At 37.9% G+C, this 19,450-nt stretch overlaps 2 protein-coding genes across 2 annotated transcripts; both read right to left on the bottom strand.

Annotated features, from left to right (window-relative positions):
* Positions 1–8,396: 8,396 nt before the first annotated feature.
* LOC126751417 (uncharacterized) lies at positions 8,397–9,146 on the bottom strand. The gene has a single exon (XM_050461664.1). The coding sequence runs from the start codon at positions 9,144–9,146 to the stop codon at positions 8,397–8,399; it is 750 nt and encodes a 249-aa protein (XP_050317621.1).
* A 4,362-nt stretch (positions 9,147–13,508) lies between these two features.
* LOC126751416 (uncharacterized) lies at positions 13,509–14,324 on the bottom strand. The gene has a single exon (XM_050461662.1). It carries the CDS (start codon positions 14,322–14,324, stop codon positions 13,509–13,511), a length of 816 nt encoding a protein of 271 aa, XP_050317619.1.
* Between the last annotated feature and the right edge of the window lie 5,126 nt (positions 14,325–19,450).

The following is a 19,450-nucleotide window of genomic DNA, read 5'->3' as shown; positions in this document are numbered from 1 at the left end:
TTTTGTTGCTTACCATTGCACTTGACATTTAGTGGACTGTATATACTTTTTATTTAATTTATTGTTTACATGTATATTTTTATGTATTAATGTAGTTGTGTCAAAAATATAATTTTGTATATATAATTCTATCTTAAGGTTACAAAACTTTCATGTTCATATCTTTATGAACATTCTGTCAGGGGCCAAAGTTGTATCTTAACTTTACTTGTATATTATGTTTTATTATTAATATTTTTTAATTATGTCTAACTGGAAGTTCAAATGGAGCAGTCACAGTTCTTGTTACACATTTGGATCTTATATATAAAATAGTAATGATTAATGCTATTATCAAAACTAATGTTAGCGAAACGTGACCACTTACGTGATGAAAATTTATACCTTTTAATTTTATATTTTCTGTTTTGAGGAGTTCTATTTGTTGTTTAAGATGTACGATATCTTTGGTATTGTTTATTAATGTTGAATCAAAAGGTTTTATTTGTAGTTCTGGAATATCTTCAATATCTTTAACCCAAGAAGAGGATAGCAATTCTTTTTTAATTTCAGATTGTATATGATGAGATGCTGTTACAGTTACTCCTTCATGCCGGACTGTGCATCCTTCTCTTATTGTCATAATGCCTTGACTAGGGATTTCTATATGCATTTGTTGATTATTATCACATTCTAGATATATCATAGCTTTGCTAAATAATTTGTAAAGCCACCGATTTTGAGAAGATAATTCCAAACGTTTTCATTTGTAGAAGGTTTGAAATCACATGCTTCATTTTCTTATTGTTTTAAAGCTGCTACTTCACATGAATTATCCGTCGCTGATTTCCAAGCTAAATTTCCAGGACATTGGTAATGATTCTCTGAGTTAGTAGAACATTTATCTAGATCTACTTGGTTTATAAGTGAATATTGATTCAAATCAAACTTGTATATTAAATATTCTGCCTTTATTTCTGGAATAATCATATTCCCTTTGTAATTTATTGGAAGTGGATTTGATTTATATACGTTTGACGGTTCATACGATATTAAGGGAATTTCTAGGTTTATGACTAGCCGTGAATCAACAATTAAACCTTTAGCAGTCATCGATTTATAAATTTCTTTTAATTCGTTACCCGATTGTCTTCCAGGTAGTATTAATTTGTGTGGTAGTTTGTTTCTAATAAATTCAATTTCTTTATTAAGTTGCGAAGGCTTTAATAGTTTTGGATTTATGCGACCATGATTTATGTCAATTAGAAGATTAATTATTGAAGTTTGGATTTCTTCACATTCGTCCATAACTATTCCTATTGAAATGGTTAATATTTGAAACATCAAGGTCATTCGTTCAGCATTTTGATCTTTTATTAGTTCGTTATAAAATTTATTAAGTTGTTGATTCATTTTCTCAAAATTACGGTTAACTTCATCTGTTGTCTTTTTTAATATATTTATGGTAGAATCAACTACCGATGTCTGCCTTTTAAACAATTTTGCTATATCTTTTTGGTTGTCGAAAATATTTCTAATATTTGATTCCATATTTTCTCGGTCATCAGCATCCATAATTCCGAATAATATATGGTAAATTGAACCAACGAATTCGAATGGTGCTCGCTTTTTTCTATTTTGTTTTTTCATAAACAATTCATTATTTGCTTTAAGACTATTATATTTGTCATTTAAAGTTGCAGGCATCTTCGTAATAGGTCAATATTTTGCATTGATTTTCAAGTCTGTTAATAAATTCTTGTATTTTATGCATCCGATCATAATAAGTACCTAATTCGTAATAGACTATTAAATTCCATTTTGAATTTATTATGTCCATTTTACTAATCGGTTCCAAATATATTGCTGTATTATTTTTTAGTTTAGTCACTGAAGCTCCTGATTTAGATGTATCATTAATGTATAATGACTTAGTTTGTGTTGCTAGCATGAGTATCGTTAAGAACCACATCATCAATTTGCTTGATTTACTCGGTCGTTCTGAGGTTGCAGTATTTTTTGTTATTCTCGAAGTCAGCAAACTTGTCACATGATTTGCTTCCTCTGCTCTACTGCTGTTTGTTACCTCCAGTGGGCATAATTTGTGAACGGGCCGTTTAAGTACGCCATTTTGTAATTTTAGAGTTACAACTCTTATATTTCCATCCTTTCCCGGATGAGTTTCAATAATTTTTCCTCATGGCCATTTGGCTGGATGAGTTTCTTCATCTTTAATAATAACTATTTGTCCTTGTACGAGATTAGCTTGTTTGGTTTTCCATTTCATGCGTTGTTGCAACATTACAACATATTCGCTTTCCCATCGTTTCCAAAAGTCTTTTTTAAGTTTTTGTATTAATTTCCATCTATCTAATGAACCTATTTGGTTATCATTAATTGCTTCAGAATCTATTATTGGACATCCTATTAAAAAATGGCCAGGCGTTAAAACGTCTATATCGCTTTCACTATCTATCGCACATAAAGGTCGTGAATTCAGTATTGCTTCAATCTGTGATAGCAAAGTAATCATTTCTTCAAATGTCAATTTAGTTTCGCCTATCACTCTTTTTAAATGATATTTCACCGACTTCACTCCTGCCTCCCAAATTCCTCCGAAGTGAGGAGCTGCCGGGGGCCCGAAATGCCATTGAATTTTATCTGCTTCTAATATGGGAGCTACGGCTGAATTATTTTTGATTGCCATTTTAAAATCTCGGTCTAATCTTCTACAAGCTCCGACAAAATTTGTTCCATTGTCCGAATATATACGTTGACTTTTACCTCTTCTAGCAAAAAATCTATTCAAAGCAGCTAGGAACGCTTCGGTTGTTAAATCACTTACTGCTTCTAAATGAATAGCTTTTGTTGCCATACAAACAAATACAGCTATATATCCTTTAAATGTTTTTTGTCCTCGTCCTTTTGAACATTTCATATGAATCGGTCCTGCATAGTCTATACCAACGTGTGTAAATGGAATTGACATAGATACTCGGAATTCTGGAAGATTTCCCATTAATTGTTTTGCTACTTCTTTGCGGTAACGTACGCATCTACTACAAGTTCGAATTGTCTTTTTTATAGAATTCTTCAATCCAACAATCCAGTAATTCCTTCTAATCATTGATTCCATTAACTTGTTTCCTCCATGTAAAGTTATTTTATGAATATTTTCAATTATCAATGATGACAAATGTGACTTATTTAATATTATTGGGTGCTTTTGATTAAATTGAAGATTTGAATTACCCAATCTACCTCCTACACGAAGGATTCCTTATTATCCAAAATTGGATTTAAGCTTGCAATGCTACTTTTATGATTAATTTCTTTTTTTATTTCTAAACTCTGAATTTCCTCTCTAAATTGTAATTTTTGCTGATATCTTATTAACATTTCTTCAGCTTCCTTCATTTCAGATTTAACTAAGTATTCAGGGCATTTTTTCCCTCTTATTCTTTTTACAAATCGCAAAATATAAGCTACTATCCTTATTAATTTGCTTAAACTAGAATATTTAAGTATTACCTTATCCAAGAAATGTAATTCCTCTGAGGTTGTCACATACGTTGCATCGATTTGAATAATCTTCTTTATTGGCCAATGATGTTCCTCTTCTCGCAACCATTTTGGTCCCTTCCACCATAGATCGTGTTCTATTAGTTTGTTCGCCAGTACCCCTCTGGTTGCTACATCAGCTGGATTGTCCTTTGTTCCAACGTGTTGCCATTTCGCATTGGAAACAAGTAATTTGATTTCTTCTATTCGTGTTCTAATAAATCTGTCTTTACTTTGGCAATTATTTATCCATGCTAACGTTATAGTTGAATCGCTCCAAGCAAATATTTTCATTTCTCTGTTGATGACTGTTTTTATCCTTTGCAGCAATTTAGCAAGTAGGTGAGCCGCGCATAGTTCCAGTTTTGGTAACGTTTTCTTATTTTTAATTGGATTCACTTTAGTTTTACCAGCAACAATTGTTATAACTGATCCAACTTTAGTATATACAACTGCTGCATAAACTTTCTCTTAAGCATCTGCGAATCCATGTAGTTCAAATTTAAAGTTGTTTTTAGTTTCAAACCATCTAGGAATTTTTATTCGTTTTATCTCTGGTATATGCTGCATAATGCAGGATGGAGTCATGTGTAGAAGTTGGAGGATGGAGTCATGTGTAGAAGTTCACGCAAGTGAGGAAAGTTCTCTGATCGCCATTCACTTGGGAGTGGCCAGAAACGATTCTTTTACACATGGCTCAAGCAGCTCACTACTTCCGGTCTTTGACCAAGTATCCTCTGGGTAGCCTAAGAACATCCGTTCGAAGGCGAGCTAAAGTGAGAAGGCGAAACATTCCCTACAAGGGTTGTGCGCTGGGTTTGGGACCCGCCACATAAAAAACACCCCCAGTGAAGAGCTACAACCAGCCTCGGATGAGAGACCCCCCTTTTGATGACGACCATGGCAAACGAAATAAGGACTACGAATTAAGGGCATGCACCTGGAATGTCCGGTCCCTTAATTGGGAAGGTGCCGCTGCCCAGCTGGTTGATGTCCTCGTAAAGACAAAGGCTGACATCACCGCCGTCCAAGAAATGCGATGGACGGGACAAGGACAGAGACGAGTAGGTCCTTGTGACATTTACTACAGTGGCCATATAAAGGAGCGCAAGTTTGGTGTAGGATTCGTGGTGGGAGAGAGACTCCGTCGCCGAGTACTATCATTCACTGCGGTGAATGAACGTCTAGCCACAATCCGCATCAAAGCGAGGTTCTTCAACATATCGCTGATTTGCGCCCACGCCCCGACGGAAGAGAAGGACGATGTGACCAAAGATGCCTTCTATGAGCGCTTGGAGCGCGCTTATGAGAGCTGCCCCCGCCACGATGTCAAAATCGTGCTTGGCGACTTTAACGCCAGGGTGGGCAAAGAAGGTATATTTGGCACTACGGTCGGTAAATTCAGCCTCCACGACGAAACATCCCCAAATGGGTTGAGGCTGATTGACTTCGCCGGGGCCCGAAATATGGTTATCTGTAGTACTAGATTCCAGCATAAGAAGATTCATCAAGCTACCTGGCTGTCTCCGGATCGAAAAACTACCAACCAGATCGATCATGTTGTGATAGACGGAAGACACGTCTCCAGTGTTTTAGATGTGCGTGCGCTCCGAGGTCCTAACATCGACTCGGACCACTATCTTGTTGCAGCTAAGATTCGCACCCGCCTCTGTGCAGCAAAAAACGCACGCCAACAAACACAAGGAATGTTCGACGTCGAGAAGCTGCAATCACAACAGACAGCCGAACGATTTTCTACTCGGCTTGCACTCCTGCTCTCTGAGAGCACTCGTCAACAACTCGGTATAAGGGAACTGTGGGACGGCATTTCAAACTCCTTACGTACAGCTGCAACCGAAACCATTGGTTTTCGGAAAATGCAAAAGAACAGCTGGTACGACGAGGAGTGCCGTGTCGCAGCGGAGAGAAAACAGGCTGCCTACCTCGCAACGTTACGATCGACCACTACACGTGCGGGATGGGATAGATACCGAGAGTTGAAGAGGGAAGCGAGACGCATTTGTAGACAGAAGAAGAAAGAGGCTGAAATGCGTGAGTACGAAGAGCTTGATAAGCTGGCCGACAGGGGTAATGCTCGAAAATTCTACGAAAAAATGCGGCGGCTTACGGAAGGTTTCAAGACCGGAGCGTATTCCTGTAGAACCCCCAAAGGTGATCTAGTCACTGATGCCCAGAGCATACTTAAATTATGGAGGGAACACTTCTCCAGCCTGCTGAATGGCAGTGAACGCACAACACCAGGAGAAGGAGAACCCGATTCCCCAATCGATGACGATGGAGCAGACGTTCCATTACCCGACCATGAAGAAGTTCGAATAGCAATTGCCCGCCTGAAGAACAACAAAGCGGCAGGGGCCGACGGATTGCCGGCCGAGCTATTCAAACACGGCGGCGAAGAACTGATAAGGTGCATGCATCAGCTTCTTTGTAAAATATGGTCGGACGAAAGCATGCCCAACGATTGGAATTTAAGTGTGCTATGCCCAATCCATAAAAAAGGAGACCCCACAATCTGCGCCAACTACCGTGGGATTAGCCTCCTCAACATCGCATATAAGGTTCTATCGAGCGTATTGTGTGAAAGATTAAAGCCCACCGTCAACAAACTGATTGGACCTTATCAGTGTGGCTTTAGACCTGGAAAATCAACAACCGACCAGATATTCACCATGCGCCAAATCTTGGAAAAGACCCGTGAAAGGAGAATCGACACACACCACCTCTTCGTCGATTTCAAAGCTGCTTTCGACAGCACGAAAAGGAGCTGCCTCTATGCCGCGATGTCTGAATTTGGTATCCCCGCAAAACTAATACGGCTGTGTAAACTGACGTTGAGCAACACGAAGAGCTCCGTCAGAATCGGGAAGGACCTCTCCGAGCCGTTCGACACCAAACGAGGTTTCAGACAAGGCGATTCCCTATCGTGCGACTTTTTCAACCTGCTTTTGGAGAAAATAGTTCGAGCCGCAGAACTAAATAGAGAAGGTACCATCTTCTATAAGAGTGTACAGCTGTTGGCGTATGCCGATGATATTGATATCATCGGCCTCAACACCCGCGCCGTTAGTTCTGCTTTCTCCAGGCTGGACAAGGAAGCACAGAAAATGGGTCTGGCAGTGAACGAGGGCAAGACGAAATATCTCCTGTCATCAAACAAACAGTCGTCGCATTCGCGACTTGGCTCTCACGTCACTGTTGACAGTCATAACTTTGAAGTCGTAGATAATTTCGTCTATCTTGGAACCAGCGTAAACACCACCAACAACGTCAGCCTAGAAATCCAACGCAGGATAACTCTTGCCAACAGGTGCTACTTCGGACTGAGTAGGCAATTGAGAAGCAAAGTCCTCTCTCGACAAACAAAAACCAAACTCTATAAGTCACTCATAATTCCCGTCCTGCTGTATGGTGCAGAGTCTTGGACGATGTCAACAACGGATGAGTCGACGTTGCGAGTTTTCGAGAGAAAAGTTCTGCGAAAGATTTATGGTCCTTTGCGCGTTAGCCACGGCGAATACCGCATCCGATGGAACGATGAGCTGTACGAGATATACGACGACATCGACATAGTTCAGCGAATTAAAAGACAGCGGCTACGCTGGCTAGGTCATGTTGTCCGGATGGACGATAACACTCCAGCTCTGAAAATATTCGACGCAGTACCCGCCGGGGGAAGCAGAGGAAGAGGAAGACCTCCACTCCGTTGGAAGGACCAAGTGGAGAAGGACCTGGCTTCGCTTGGAATATCCAATTGGCGCCACGTAGCGAAAAGAAGAAACGACTGGCGCGCTGTTGTTAACTCGGCTATAATCGCTTAAGCGGTTTCTACGCCAATTAAGAAGAAGAAGAAGAAGATATGCTGCATAAACTCTTGCCATTCTTTTGTTAAATTCTCGTCAAGTAACTCGTCCCAGTTGAGTTTCATCAACCAAAGTTTCTGTATAAATAACTTTGCTATAACGGTTGTTGGTGAAAGCCATCCCATTGGGTCGAAAATTCGCGCTAAATCAGACAAAGCTTGTCTTTTTGTAACCAGCTTTTGCGTTGAAAGATTCGTATTAAATCCAAACATGTCTTTGGTAGGATCCCATTGAATACCCAATGTCTTTATTGTTTCGTCTTCTGCTATTTTTATTACTTCATTCGCGTTATTTACCGGAATTGTTGCTATGATTTCACTGTTGTTTGACATCCACTTCCTTAAGTGAAATCCATATTTTTGTAGTTGTTTCGATATTTCATACTGAATGGCCTTACATTCATCTATTGAATCTGCTCCTGTCATTAAATCGTCCATGTAGAAGTCGTTTTTAATGATGTTTGAAAGCAAATAGTTGTGGGGCTCGCATAGTTTGGCAATTTCTTGTAAAGTTCTCGTTGCCAAAAAAGGAGCTGATGCTGTCCCATATGTAACTGTTTGTAGTTTGTATTCTTCTATCGGCTCTCCTTTTGTTTCTCTCCACAATATAGGTTGGTAATCTTGATCACTATCTGTTATTTTAATTTGTCGAAGCATCTTTTCAATATCACTAGTTAATACATATTGCCAAAGTCTTCATTTGATTATAATGTCAAATATATCTCTTTGAAGTCTCGGTCCTATGAAGAGGATGTCATTTAAACTACTTCCATTTGTAGTTTTTGCAGACGCATCGAAAACTACTCGTAGTTTAGTCGTTCTACTGTCTTCTCGAATCACTGCTTGATGTGGCAAATAGTATTTTCCGCATTTATTTTCACTTGCTTTTTCCATGTGGCCCATTTCTGAATATTATTTCATAAATTGCACATATTGTTTTCTTAACTCGTCATTCGTAGCGAACCTTTTTTCAAGATTAAGAAACCTCGCCATAGCTTGTTTGCGAGAATCGCCTAATTCTTTTTTTTTTTTGTTTAAAAGGTAGATTGACGACAAATCGATTATTTCCATTTCTTACTGTTGTTTTTTCAAAAATTCTTAGGCATTCATCATCATCTGCTGTATCTGCTGGAGTTGTAGTGTCTTCTATTTCCCAAAACTTCTCCAATGTTGTAGTAACCGCTGCTAAAATTGTATTGTTTTTTCTCGGTTGTTGTAAAACTCCCGACAATATCCAGCCCAATTTCGTAGCTTGACCTAGTATTCGGTCTTTTTTAAATATACCTTCTTCTAGTATGTCGGCATATATGTCACTTCCAATGACAATATCGATTCGATCTAATTTATTGAAATTGGGATCAGCTAAAGTGTAGTTTTTGAATTGTTCTATATCCCATTTAAACGTTTTGTCTGGTTGAGCACTCGCTAATTTCGGCAAAATTAGTGCTTCGACATTGTACGCCTCGTTGCTTAGGAATCTCGGCTTGATTTTAATGTTGATTTTAAATTTGGACACTCCCACTGTGGTATTTCCTAAACCTTGTAGTTCAGTTACTTCTCTTCTTCTTGGTAAATGAAGTATTTGAGATGCTTCTTCGGAAATAGTAGTTTTTTGGGATCCTTGATCGATTAGGGCTCGCAATGTCACATACTCTCCATTTGCTGCCTTCACCCTTATCTGTGCTGTTGCTAGGAGTATCGCCATTTCCGAATGTTTCGTCATCATTGTGGAAGATGTTTTTGTGACATTTTCTTCACTTCCTCCTTTTCCTTTTTGGAATTCATTGAAGTGCAATAAATTATGATGATTTCTTTCACACTTATTGCACTTCTTTTTATTATTACATTTTCCTTCATATACGTGATCAAGGCAAATGTAGCATAACTTGTTGTTTGTTATGAATCTTCTTCGATTCATCGTAGTCAATGTCTGAAACTTTCTGCATTCACCAATTTGATGCCCAGGAACCTTGCAGTATACACAATTATTTTGTGCCGCTGTATAAAATGTAGGTGTTCGCTGTGGCTGCTTTTGATTGTTCCATTTAGTTGGTTTTCTGTCGCGTATTGCTTCTAGAGCTTGATATTGCTGTTCCAGAAAACTGAAGACGTCATCTAGGCTTTGTATATCCCTACTTTTTTTACGTTTTGCTCGTATAAACGTAGACTTTCTTTGTCTAGTTTTCGAACCACTATCCGAGCTATGATGGCTTGTTCGTCATTTAAATTTAGATTTAGCCCTTTTAAAGCATAAATGCATTCTTTGGTGGTATCTAACAGCTGCTTCATGCTTTGTGCACTTTCTCCATTTGCTGTCGGTTGATCAAGTAGTCTGTCTACTTGTGCTGTAAATTGTAGCCTTCTATTCTCATACCTTTCCTTGAGAATTTGCCAAGCAGCTTCATAATTTATTGCTGTTATTGGTAGATGTTGAATTAATCTACCAGCTTCTCCACCTAATGATGTCTTCAATCGGAACATCTTTTCCACTTCTGTAAAGTGCTTCGAATCATGCACCAAACTTTTAAAAAGATCGTGGAAGATCGTGAGATTTCACCGTAAAACATCGGAATTTTAATTTCCTGCAGTTTTATATTGGAATACATTGTTTGTGGTGAATTATAATTATTTAATTTCTCCGTTATCCTTTCGATGATGATTTTGTATTCTTGACGAAATACATCTATTTGTTCCTCAATATTTCTTTAGTTGTTTCAACAAATTTGATATTTTGAGTTTCAAAATATGATTCTTCAACATTTTCAAATTGTATTTGAAGCTTGGTTTTGAATTCTCTCATTTGCTCGAGAGAATCCAATGCATTTCTTCGCATTTCATCCATCGTGCTTTTGAGCATTTTTGCTCGACGTTGATATTTTCTTTCAACGCCAATATGTAGTAATGCGTATATCGGCACGTGCTACTTGCTTGACAGTTGATGTAGAAAAAGGGAAGATTTATTGACATATCAAAACTACGTACAATAGAAAAGAATAAAGGATAAACAAAATGTCAAAACGCATGGTTGCATTGAGAATTAAAAATTAATTATTATTTATGGTGTTGCCACAGTACCCTCCTCCTAGAGAGTCGTAGGTGGTGTGATGAAACCTGGCTTTAGACGATCGATGGAAACTTTAACTCTATTCTCCTTTATTTCCACTTCGAAATACTTAGGTGAGCGGCTCAAAACTTTGTAGGGTCCCGTATAAGGTGCTGATAATGACGGTCTGACTGAATCATCGCGGATGAAGACATGATCACAAGACTTGAGATCGCCATGAACGAAAACTTTTTGGTTGGTGTGCCAGGCTGTACTAACAGGACGCAGGTCTCGCATGATACGACGAAGCTCCACTAAGATTTCTGTTTGGCTCTGGTTACTGGGTTGTTCGATGAAAAGGTCTGAAGGTAATCGCAATGATGTTCCATATACCAATTCAGAAGGAGTGGACCCGATGTCGTCTTTATATGTTGAACGCAGTCCAAGTAGTATCAGAGGTAAATAGGTCGTCCACTGATCCACTTTATGACATAAAATGGCAGACTTTAATGTGCGATGCCATCGTTCTATTAGTCCATTGCATTGTGGATGATACGGCGTTGTTTTTAAATGGGTCACTCCCAAATAGTTTAGCAGTTGTTTAAATATGGCGCTTTCGAATTGACGACCGAGATCCGACGTTATGTCGATGGGTACGCCAAAACGGGAAATCCAGCCGGTTAGCAAGGCCTTTGCTACAACTGGAGCTGTCATGTTGGGAATCGGAATGGCATCTGGCCATCGTGTAAATCGATCGATTATGGTTAAGCAATACCGGTTGCCATCCGATATTGGAAACGGACCGACAATGTCAATATGCAAATGTCCGAATCGGCTACTGGGATTTATTCTGCGTTGGAATAAGCTTTTGTTGTGTCGGATGACTTTAGACCGTTGGCACTGTATGCAACATCTAGCAAAGGATCTACTATCTTTCGCAATGCCTGGCCAAACGAATCTGTCGACCATCATCTTGACAGTAGTGCGCGTGCCGGGGTGCGACAGATTGTGTGTAGCCCGGAGAAAAGTTTGTCGAAATTTTGATGTTACAAAAGGTCGAATTCGTCCTGTGGATATATCACAAAAAATCTTTTTAGTACTTGGAGGTAATATAAAAGATTTTAATTTTAGTGAGTGTCGAATGCTGCCGTTTAGGTGTGCTAGAAGCTCTTCGTCGTTCTCTTGGTCTGCGGCGACGGCGTCGTAGTCAATAATGGCGGTCGTAAGTGATTGAATTCGAGATAATAGATCAGCGGTTACATTTCTTTTACCTTGAACATGTCGGATGTCAGTAGTAATTTGCGATATGAAATCCAATTGCCTAACTTGACGATCTGAAGCCTTATGCAGTTGTTGTCGGAATGCGAATATAAGTGGCTTATGGTCGGTATAAATGTGGCAGTTACGACCTTCTAACATGTAACGAAAATGACGAACGGCGCTGTATAGCGCGGTCAACTCACGGTCATACGTACTGTATCGCATTTCAGCTGATGAAAACTTTCTTGAGAAAAATCCTAATGGTTGAAGTTTGTCATCTACCATTTGATTTAAAACTGCTCCAGCTGAAAAATCGGATGCATCTACCCACAATGAAAGTTCTGCATCAGGTAGTGGATGAGCTAACATAACACAGTTTGCTAGTTGCGCTTTCGCAGCTTCAAAATGGCGTTTAGTATCTTCATTCCAATTCAAGACGCTGCTGTCGTTTTTCTTATTTCCAGGAATCATGGCGAATAGAGGGCCTTGTAACTCTAAGGCGTTTGGAAGAAATCTCCGATAAAAGTTGAGCATTGCCAAAAAACGTTTAAGCTCTTTTGCAATCTTGGGCGGTCTCATGTTTGTTAGCGCTTCGACGCGGCTTGGCAATGGGCGAATCCCGTCTTTCGTAATTGAATGACCTAAAAAATCGAGTTGAGATACTCCGAATTGCGATTTGGCAACATTGATCGTTAAATTGTAATCTCGAAAACGGTTAAATACAATATGAAGATGTTGTTTGTGTTCATCAATCGATTTTGATGCGATGCAAACATCATCTAAATACGCAAATGTAAAATCCAAGCCTCGAAGTACTTCGTTAATTAAACGCTGGAACGTCTGTGCAGCGTTCCTTAATCCGAACGTCATATGAGTAAATTCAAAAAGTCCAAACGGCGTCGTAATGGCGGTTTTACAGATATCATCGGGGTGAATCGGCACCTGATGAAACGCTTTCTGCAAATCTAGTTTGGAAAATATAATTTTATTTGCTAGGATTGTTGAAAAATCTTGGAGGAATGGTATCGGATAACGGTCAGGAATCGTGTTAGCATTCAAACCCCTATAATCACCACAGGGTCTCCAAGATCCGTCAGCTTTGCGAACTAAGTGCAAAGGACTGGCCCAGCTGCTATTCGAAGGACGACAAATACCGAGCTTGATCAGGAGTTCAAATTCTGCACGTGCAGCTGCGAGTTTCTCCAGTGATAAGCGTCGTGGTCGTGCGCATACTGGTGGGCCAGTAGTTGAAATATGATGAACTACTGACGTGTTTGTACGTATGCCAAGTCGTGACGGGCATGTGATGTCAGAAAATTCCTTTAAAATATCCGAAAAATTTTGCGTAAAATTTATAGTTGATATATTCGTTAGATGTCTATGTTGTGTTACTAAACATGACGTTTTGACCAGGGTGTTTCGGTCTACGAGACGTTGACCTTGTAAATCGACAATCAAGCCATGGTGGCTTAAGAAATCCGCACCAAGTATACCCTGCGAGACGTCGGCGATTATAAATTTCCATAGAAATTCACGGCGTAGGTTTAAATTTAACTTAAGTATGACTTCACCGTATGTTTGTACGGGAGAGCCATTTGCGGCAAACAATGACAAAGATGATGGACGTGCTCTGGCTAATTTCGTCGACCTTGGTATGACGGATATGTCCGCTCCTGAATCTATTAAAAAACTAATTTTCGCTGAAGTGTCGTAAATGCAAAGGCGACGACCTGTTGGATTATCAGAGTGTTTGCCGGGCTCTGATATGGTATTAGCCGAGCTGACCTATTGACTTGAACTGGATACTGGAGTAAACGAGCACGGTTGGCGACATTTAGTGGCATTTGCACCAAATTTTGCATGATACCAACAAAAACTGTTCGTATGTTGAATTACCGGTCTCCCACGTGACGTAGATCTACTGCGCTGCCGTCCGGTGGATTTAACGTTCCGCATCAACTGTCCTACGGTTTTCGAAAGAGCAGCAATTTCGTTTCGTATATCACTTAACTCACCCTGCGGTTGCGATTCGGATCTAACCTCAAAAATTTGTCCACCGTCCTTCAATGATAAACATTCTGTGATAGAATCAGCGATTTTAATTTTGTCACTAATTGGAACGCTAGTGGCGATGATAGCTGCTTGTGCGTACGGTGGCAAGCGGCTGACCCAGAGATCATGTAGTATGCTCTCGCTGAGCGTGGTACCTGCTGTTCGTCGCATTTCATTGTACAAATCGCTCGGCCTTCGGTCACCCAGTGGAAGCTCTTTCAAAACACGTTGAAGACGGCGTTGTTGACTCTCGGCGAAATTTTCGATGATTTTACGACGAATGTAGCTAAATTTGTCCGTTGCTGGTGTATCATCAATAAGAGTACGCATCTGTAGTAATTTTGCCGGAGGTACGCTTGCAAGTACTATGTTGAATTTGGCTGTATCAGAGTAAACACGTGAGGCTTCAAACCAAAACTCCAGCGAGTAAAAGTAAGCCTCAATGCTATCCTCAGACATCGCCGGCAGTGGAATTCGTGGTGGAGTATTTTGCGGTGGAAGCTGCTCCACGTCGCTATTAGTATCCGCCGATGATCTCGTTTTACTCATCTTCGCAATTTAAACGTTTTTTTTTTTTTTAAATAATTTTCTTGTCTGGGGTCACCAATGTAGTAATGCGTATATCGGCACGTGCTACTTGCTTGACAGTTGATGTAGAAAAGGGAAGATTTATTGACATATCAAAACTACGTACAATAGAAAAGAATAAAGGATAAACAAAATGTCAAAACGCATGGTTGCATTGAGAATTAAAAATTAATTATTATTTATGGTGTTGCCACATATATATATATTTTTTTTTTTTTTGCACTGTTCTTGTTGTTATAGCCACAAGGACGCTTTTAAAAATTTTTTTTTAACTTTTACTAAAAGTAATTTTTATAAATGCGGGTAGTCTTTGCTATTCCGGCTTACATTTATTTTTACTTGGCTAAGTAATGCTCTTTTTCTTTTAAGAGGCTTCTAGTACTTGCACTTGCTCGATTCTTTTTCAAAAAGAGGATCGAAGGACCAAATGTACAGATTAAGACAGTCTTTGCTTAAGTCTGTACTGTGAGAGTTCACTTTTGACTCTCGTTTTCTTTATTAAAATTTCTTCCCTCAATACATTTCTTAATTCTAATTTCTTAACTATGTATATATGTATATGTGTATATGCTTAGTGTGCATACACATGTGTAAATATGTATTATATTTTTATTGCATTTTTCAGATACCAACGCATTGATATTTTATAGTTTTTTAGATTAGTGCATCTAACGCACTTATACACATACGTACACACGCTTGATACTTTCTTATCTGTTGCCTGTGTGCATTAATATTTCGAGTATGTATATTTTGTATTTTAATATTAGTATTATGTATACTCTAATTTATGAGTTTTCTTTTATGTGCAATGATTTTCACATTTTTATGAGCAAGTCTCATATTACAATTTTGTTGCTTACCATTGCACTTGACATTTAGTGGACTGTATATACTTTTTATTTAATTTATTGTTTACATGTATATTTTTATGTATTAATGTAGTTGTGTCAAAAATATAATTTTGTATATATAATTCTATCTTAAGGTTACAAAACTTTCATGTTCATATCTTTATGAACATCCTGACATCAAACAAACAGTCGTCGCACTCCGAAGCAGAATAACTTTTGCCAACAGGTGCTACTTCGGACTGAGTAGACAATTGAGAACTCTATTTATCACTCATTATTCTCGTCCTGTTATATGGTGCAGAATCTTGGACGATGACAACAACTTATGAGTCGACGTTGCGAGTTTTCGAGAGAAAGGTTCTGTGAAAGATGTATGGTCTTTTGCACGTTGGCCACGGCGAATATCGCATTCGATGGAACGTTGAGCTGTATGAGATATACGACGACATTGACATAGTTCAGCGAATAAAAAGACAGCGGCTACGCTGGCTAGGTCATGTTGTCCGAATGGACGAAAACACTCCAACTCTGAAAGTATTCGATGCAGTATCCGCCGAGGGAAGCAGAGGAAGAGGAAGACCTCCACTCCTTTGGAAGGACTTGACTTCGCTTGGAATATCCAATTGGCGCCTACTTACGAAGAGAAGAAACGACTGGCGCGCTGTTGTTAACTTGGCTATAATCACGTCAGCGGTGTCTACGCCGGTAATGAAGATGAAGAAGAAAGAAAAACTATAATTTCCATACGAAGTTGTCTTCGCATTTGGAGTGTTGTGATACATATCGCACACTAGCTACAAAAGCGTCAGAACTCAAATTTTTTCAAACAGTTTGATATTACAATTTGTTCAAAATTGAACATGTTCATTGCTTCAAAAAGGCGGAATATATTAATATACTTAAGTATATTTAGAAATTTGTATATTCTTTACAAATCTTAAATAAGATAAGAAATATTCTAGCTATTGTAATAAGTTATACAGTCCACATAAATCAGATAATGCAGAGGCAATACAAAACATACATAAATTAACACATAAATACACATGCATTTATATGCAACACACATACATATGTATATGAGGCACGTATGCATTTATATGCAATACGCATGCACTCAAGAAATATAATATAAGCATATTTACGAGGTGTGTTCAAAAAGTATCACGTGTTTTGGATCGTCTTCGATTTTTACCTATTCAAAAAAATGGATCAAAGAACCTGTATCAAATTTTGTGTGAAAAACGAAATTAAGTGCGCGGATGCATTCCAAATGTTGACTGTGGCATACGGAGAAGCTACCTTGGACCGAAGCAACGTTTATCGGTGGTACAAAATGTTCTCAGAAGGCCGAAAAGATGTGAACGACGAAGAGCGTGCCGGACGCCCGAGCACTTCAACAACAGACGAAAAAATTAATGAAGTGTAGAAAATGGTATTGGCCAATCGTCGAATCACCGTTAGAGAAGTTGCTGAGGACCTAAACATATCGATTGGCAAGTTATGCGCAATTTGCGCGAAGCAATCCGCCAGAAACGCCCGGATTTGTGGAAGAACAAAAATTGGCTTTTGCACCACGATAACGCCCCTGCTCACACATCGTTGCTTGTGCGCGACTTTTTGGCCAAAAACAACACACTAATGATGCCGCAGCCACCGTATTCCCCAGACCTGTTCCCCTGTGACTTTTTCTTGTTCCCTAAACTGAAGAGGCCCATGAAAGGGCGACGTTACTCTTCTCTGGACGAGATAAAGATGGCATCGAAGGAGGAGCTGAAGAAAAAATGATTTTTTGAAGTGCTTCGAAGATTGGAAAAACCGTTGCCATAAGTGTATAATATCTCATGGGGATTACTTTGAAGGAGACAAAATAGATATTCATGAATAAGTAAATAATTTTTGAAAAAACACAAAATTCGCGATACTTTTTGAACGCACCTCGTACTTAGGTTTGAGCAATTGATTACAAATGCACTTGTGCACTTGAAAACATCCCAAGCCATGCAACATAAATTATATGACAACACACACACACACACACATGTATTGTATTGCATAGTTGAAAACAACCCCATGTGGTGTGCCGTACATATATATACATATGTTTAATTAGATAACTAAGAACTCAAAAATAGTATATAAGGTTTACAATTTAAAAATAAAATCAGAATGAAAGATTTATCACTCGACGAAAGGCTGTTTGAATTCCCTCCACCAGTGGTAAGGTTGACAAAATCTTTGTTGAGTTTCAAATATAATTCAAACAATAATTATCAATCCTTCAAAAAAACTTTCGTTGGAAGTGTTGTAAAACTTCAACTTCTTAAATTTAATTTCGCCAGTTAAATTTGGTCGAATAAGCTCTCTGCCTAAAAAATAAAATTTATATATGTACATATATTAAAATGGAAAAATATTTTCAGAAAAGAATTGTACATGTATTATTTATTGACAATTTTCATTAGCCTGTGAGAAAAAAACGTAAATTGTTTAAGTCAATTTCCAACCAGACAAAAATTTAAAATCCTGTAAAAACTGATTAGGGATTGCCCCGATGTAAAATATATGCACAGTGGACCTAAAAACAATCGGAGGTAATAAAGACTTGATAAATCACGGAAACACCAAAAAAAATTAAAGGATTCGAGAGCAATACAAATCCCCAGAGGCAAGAAGAACATAACTGAAGCTGAACTATGTTTAGCCGCTCATTGTGCTAAACGCAACGTTTCTTTTTCAACAATGGATCACTTGTTTCTGCTGATAACCGAAAGTTTCGATGATTCCAATATTCCAAAGAATATAAAGTGCGGTCGAACTAAAAGAACATCATCAAATTCCAGTTTAATTTCGTTACACAACTAATTCGCGAGTTAAGGAACATATTCTTTATAATAGTATCTTATCAAAATATCCTTAATAAATAATCATCAAAACAACCTTATCTTGGAACAATAGAAGTGCAGCATCAGTACAACAAACAATAACAACCCAAATAGTTATTTACTACCAAACAACCAGCATCTCAAAAATATAAGTAGCAGTAAGGTTTATGTAAACAAAGCTAAACAAACATATTATATATGTATAAACAAATAAATTATAAATAGAAGTAAGAACCGTGTAATAAGTTAGTCCTAAGAGTATTAATAAATAGGGCACAGCTCAAAAATATATTATTTTGACTCATTTTTACTTCATGTCAAAATTAACTCGCGGTATTCATTTTATATTTGGGGAGATGAGAGTACAGACTGCTCAACGACAAAAATTTGAGTTTGTTTCAAAATACAACTCAAAGAAGACATTTTTTTTTTTTGTATGTATAGATGTAATAAAGAGCGATGCTTAATTATAAAAAATTGTTGCTCAGTTTCGGTGCGGATGGTGCAAGTATGATGACTGGCACAAAAAAATTCATTGCGTAATGCACGGAAGTGTGTTAAGTTCTGCGAGCTTATGAAAATTTTGGCATTATTTTTCATTCACGAAGATGCAGAAAAATTTGATTTATTTATGCGCTTATAAATGAAAGTTTAAATAATCCTTTATTCTAATTGAATTTGAATTTGCTTTTTCTTACCGAGTTACCCTTAAAAGCTTCAACAATTTATCAATTGATGAAATCTATTTCGGGGCGGAAATTGTATTCCTTCTCGAACAAAATGAAATTAAAAAAAATGTTGATAAAGAAATTTTAAAATGAATAGAGTTGCTTGCACCAGAAAATGTAATTTAAAAAGAAACGTATCAATTGATAAACATTTTAAATGTTTTCCTACTCTTAGATATGAAAATATACCAGTGATAGATTCTGAATGGAGGGAATTACTTCAAATTAACTTTCAAAAATATAGCCTTAGTTCACAAAGGAGCATTGAAAGGTTTTGCGCTTTTATTTTAAACTTAAAAAAATGTTGAGATACTTCACTCCCTCACTTAAAAAATATTGTTTGGAATATATTGACGTAACCGATTTCAAAAGCGAATATGGAAAGAGTTCCCTCAAATTAATTTAATTAAAAAAATTAAAGTAAAACTTGTAACAAGCTGGAAATTAAAATTTTAAGTTTAAGAAACTAAAAACTCTCCAGCCTCGATTCAATATAAGCAACGAAACTTTTCACTCACTTTTCGGCAAAACGGGTCCCAAATTCCGGGAATTGTACAAATGTGCTTCTCAAAATAACTTAAATGTCTTATCTGCTGGCAGACACACATACTTGCCGACCA

Source organism: Bactrocera neohumeralis, chromosome 2, assembly GCF_024586455.1.
Source record: "Bactrocera neohumeralis isolate Rockhampton chromosome 2, APGP_CSIRO_Bneo_wtdbg2-racon-allhic-juicebox.fasta_v2, whole genome shotgun sequence".
Lineage (NCBI taxonomy): Eukaryota > Metazoa > Arthropoda > Insecta > Diptera > Tephritidae > Bactrocera > Bactrocera neohumeralis.
This window is presented reverse-complemented; position numbering and strand designations above follow the sequence as displayed.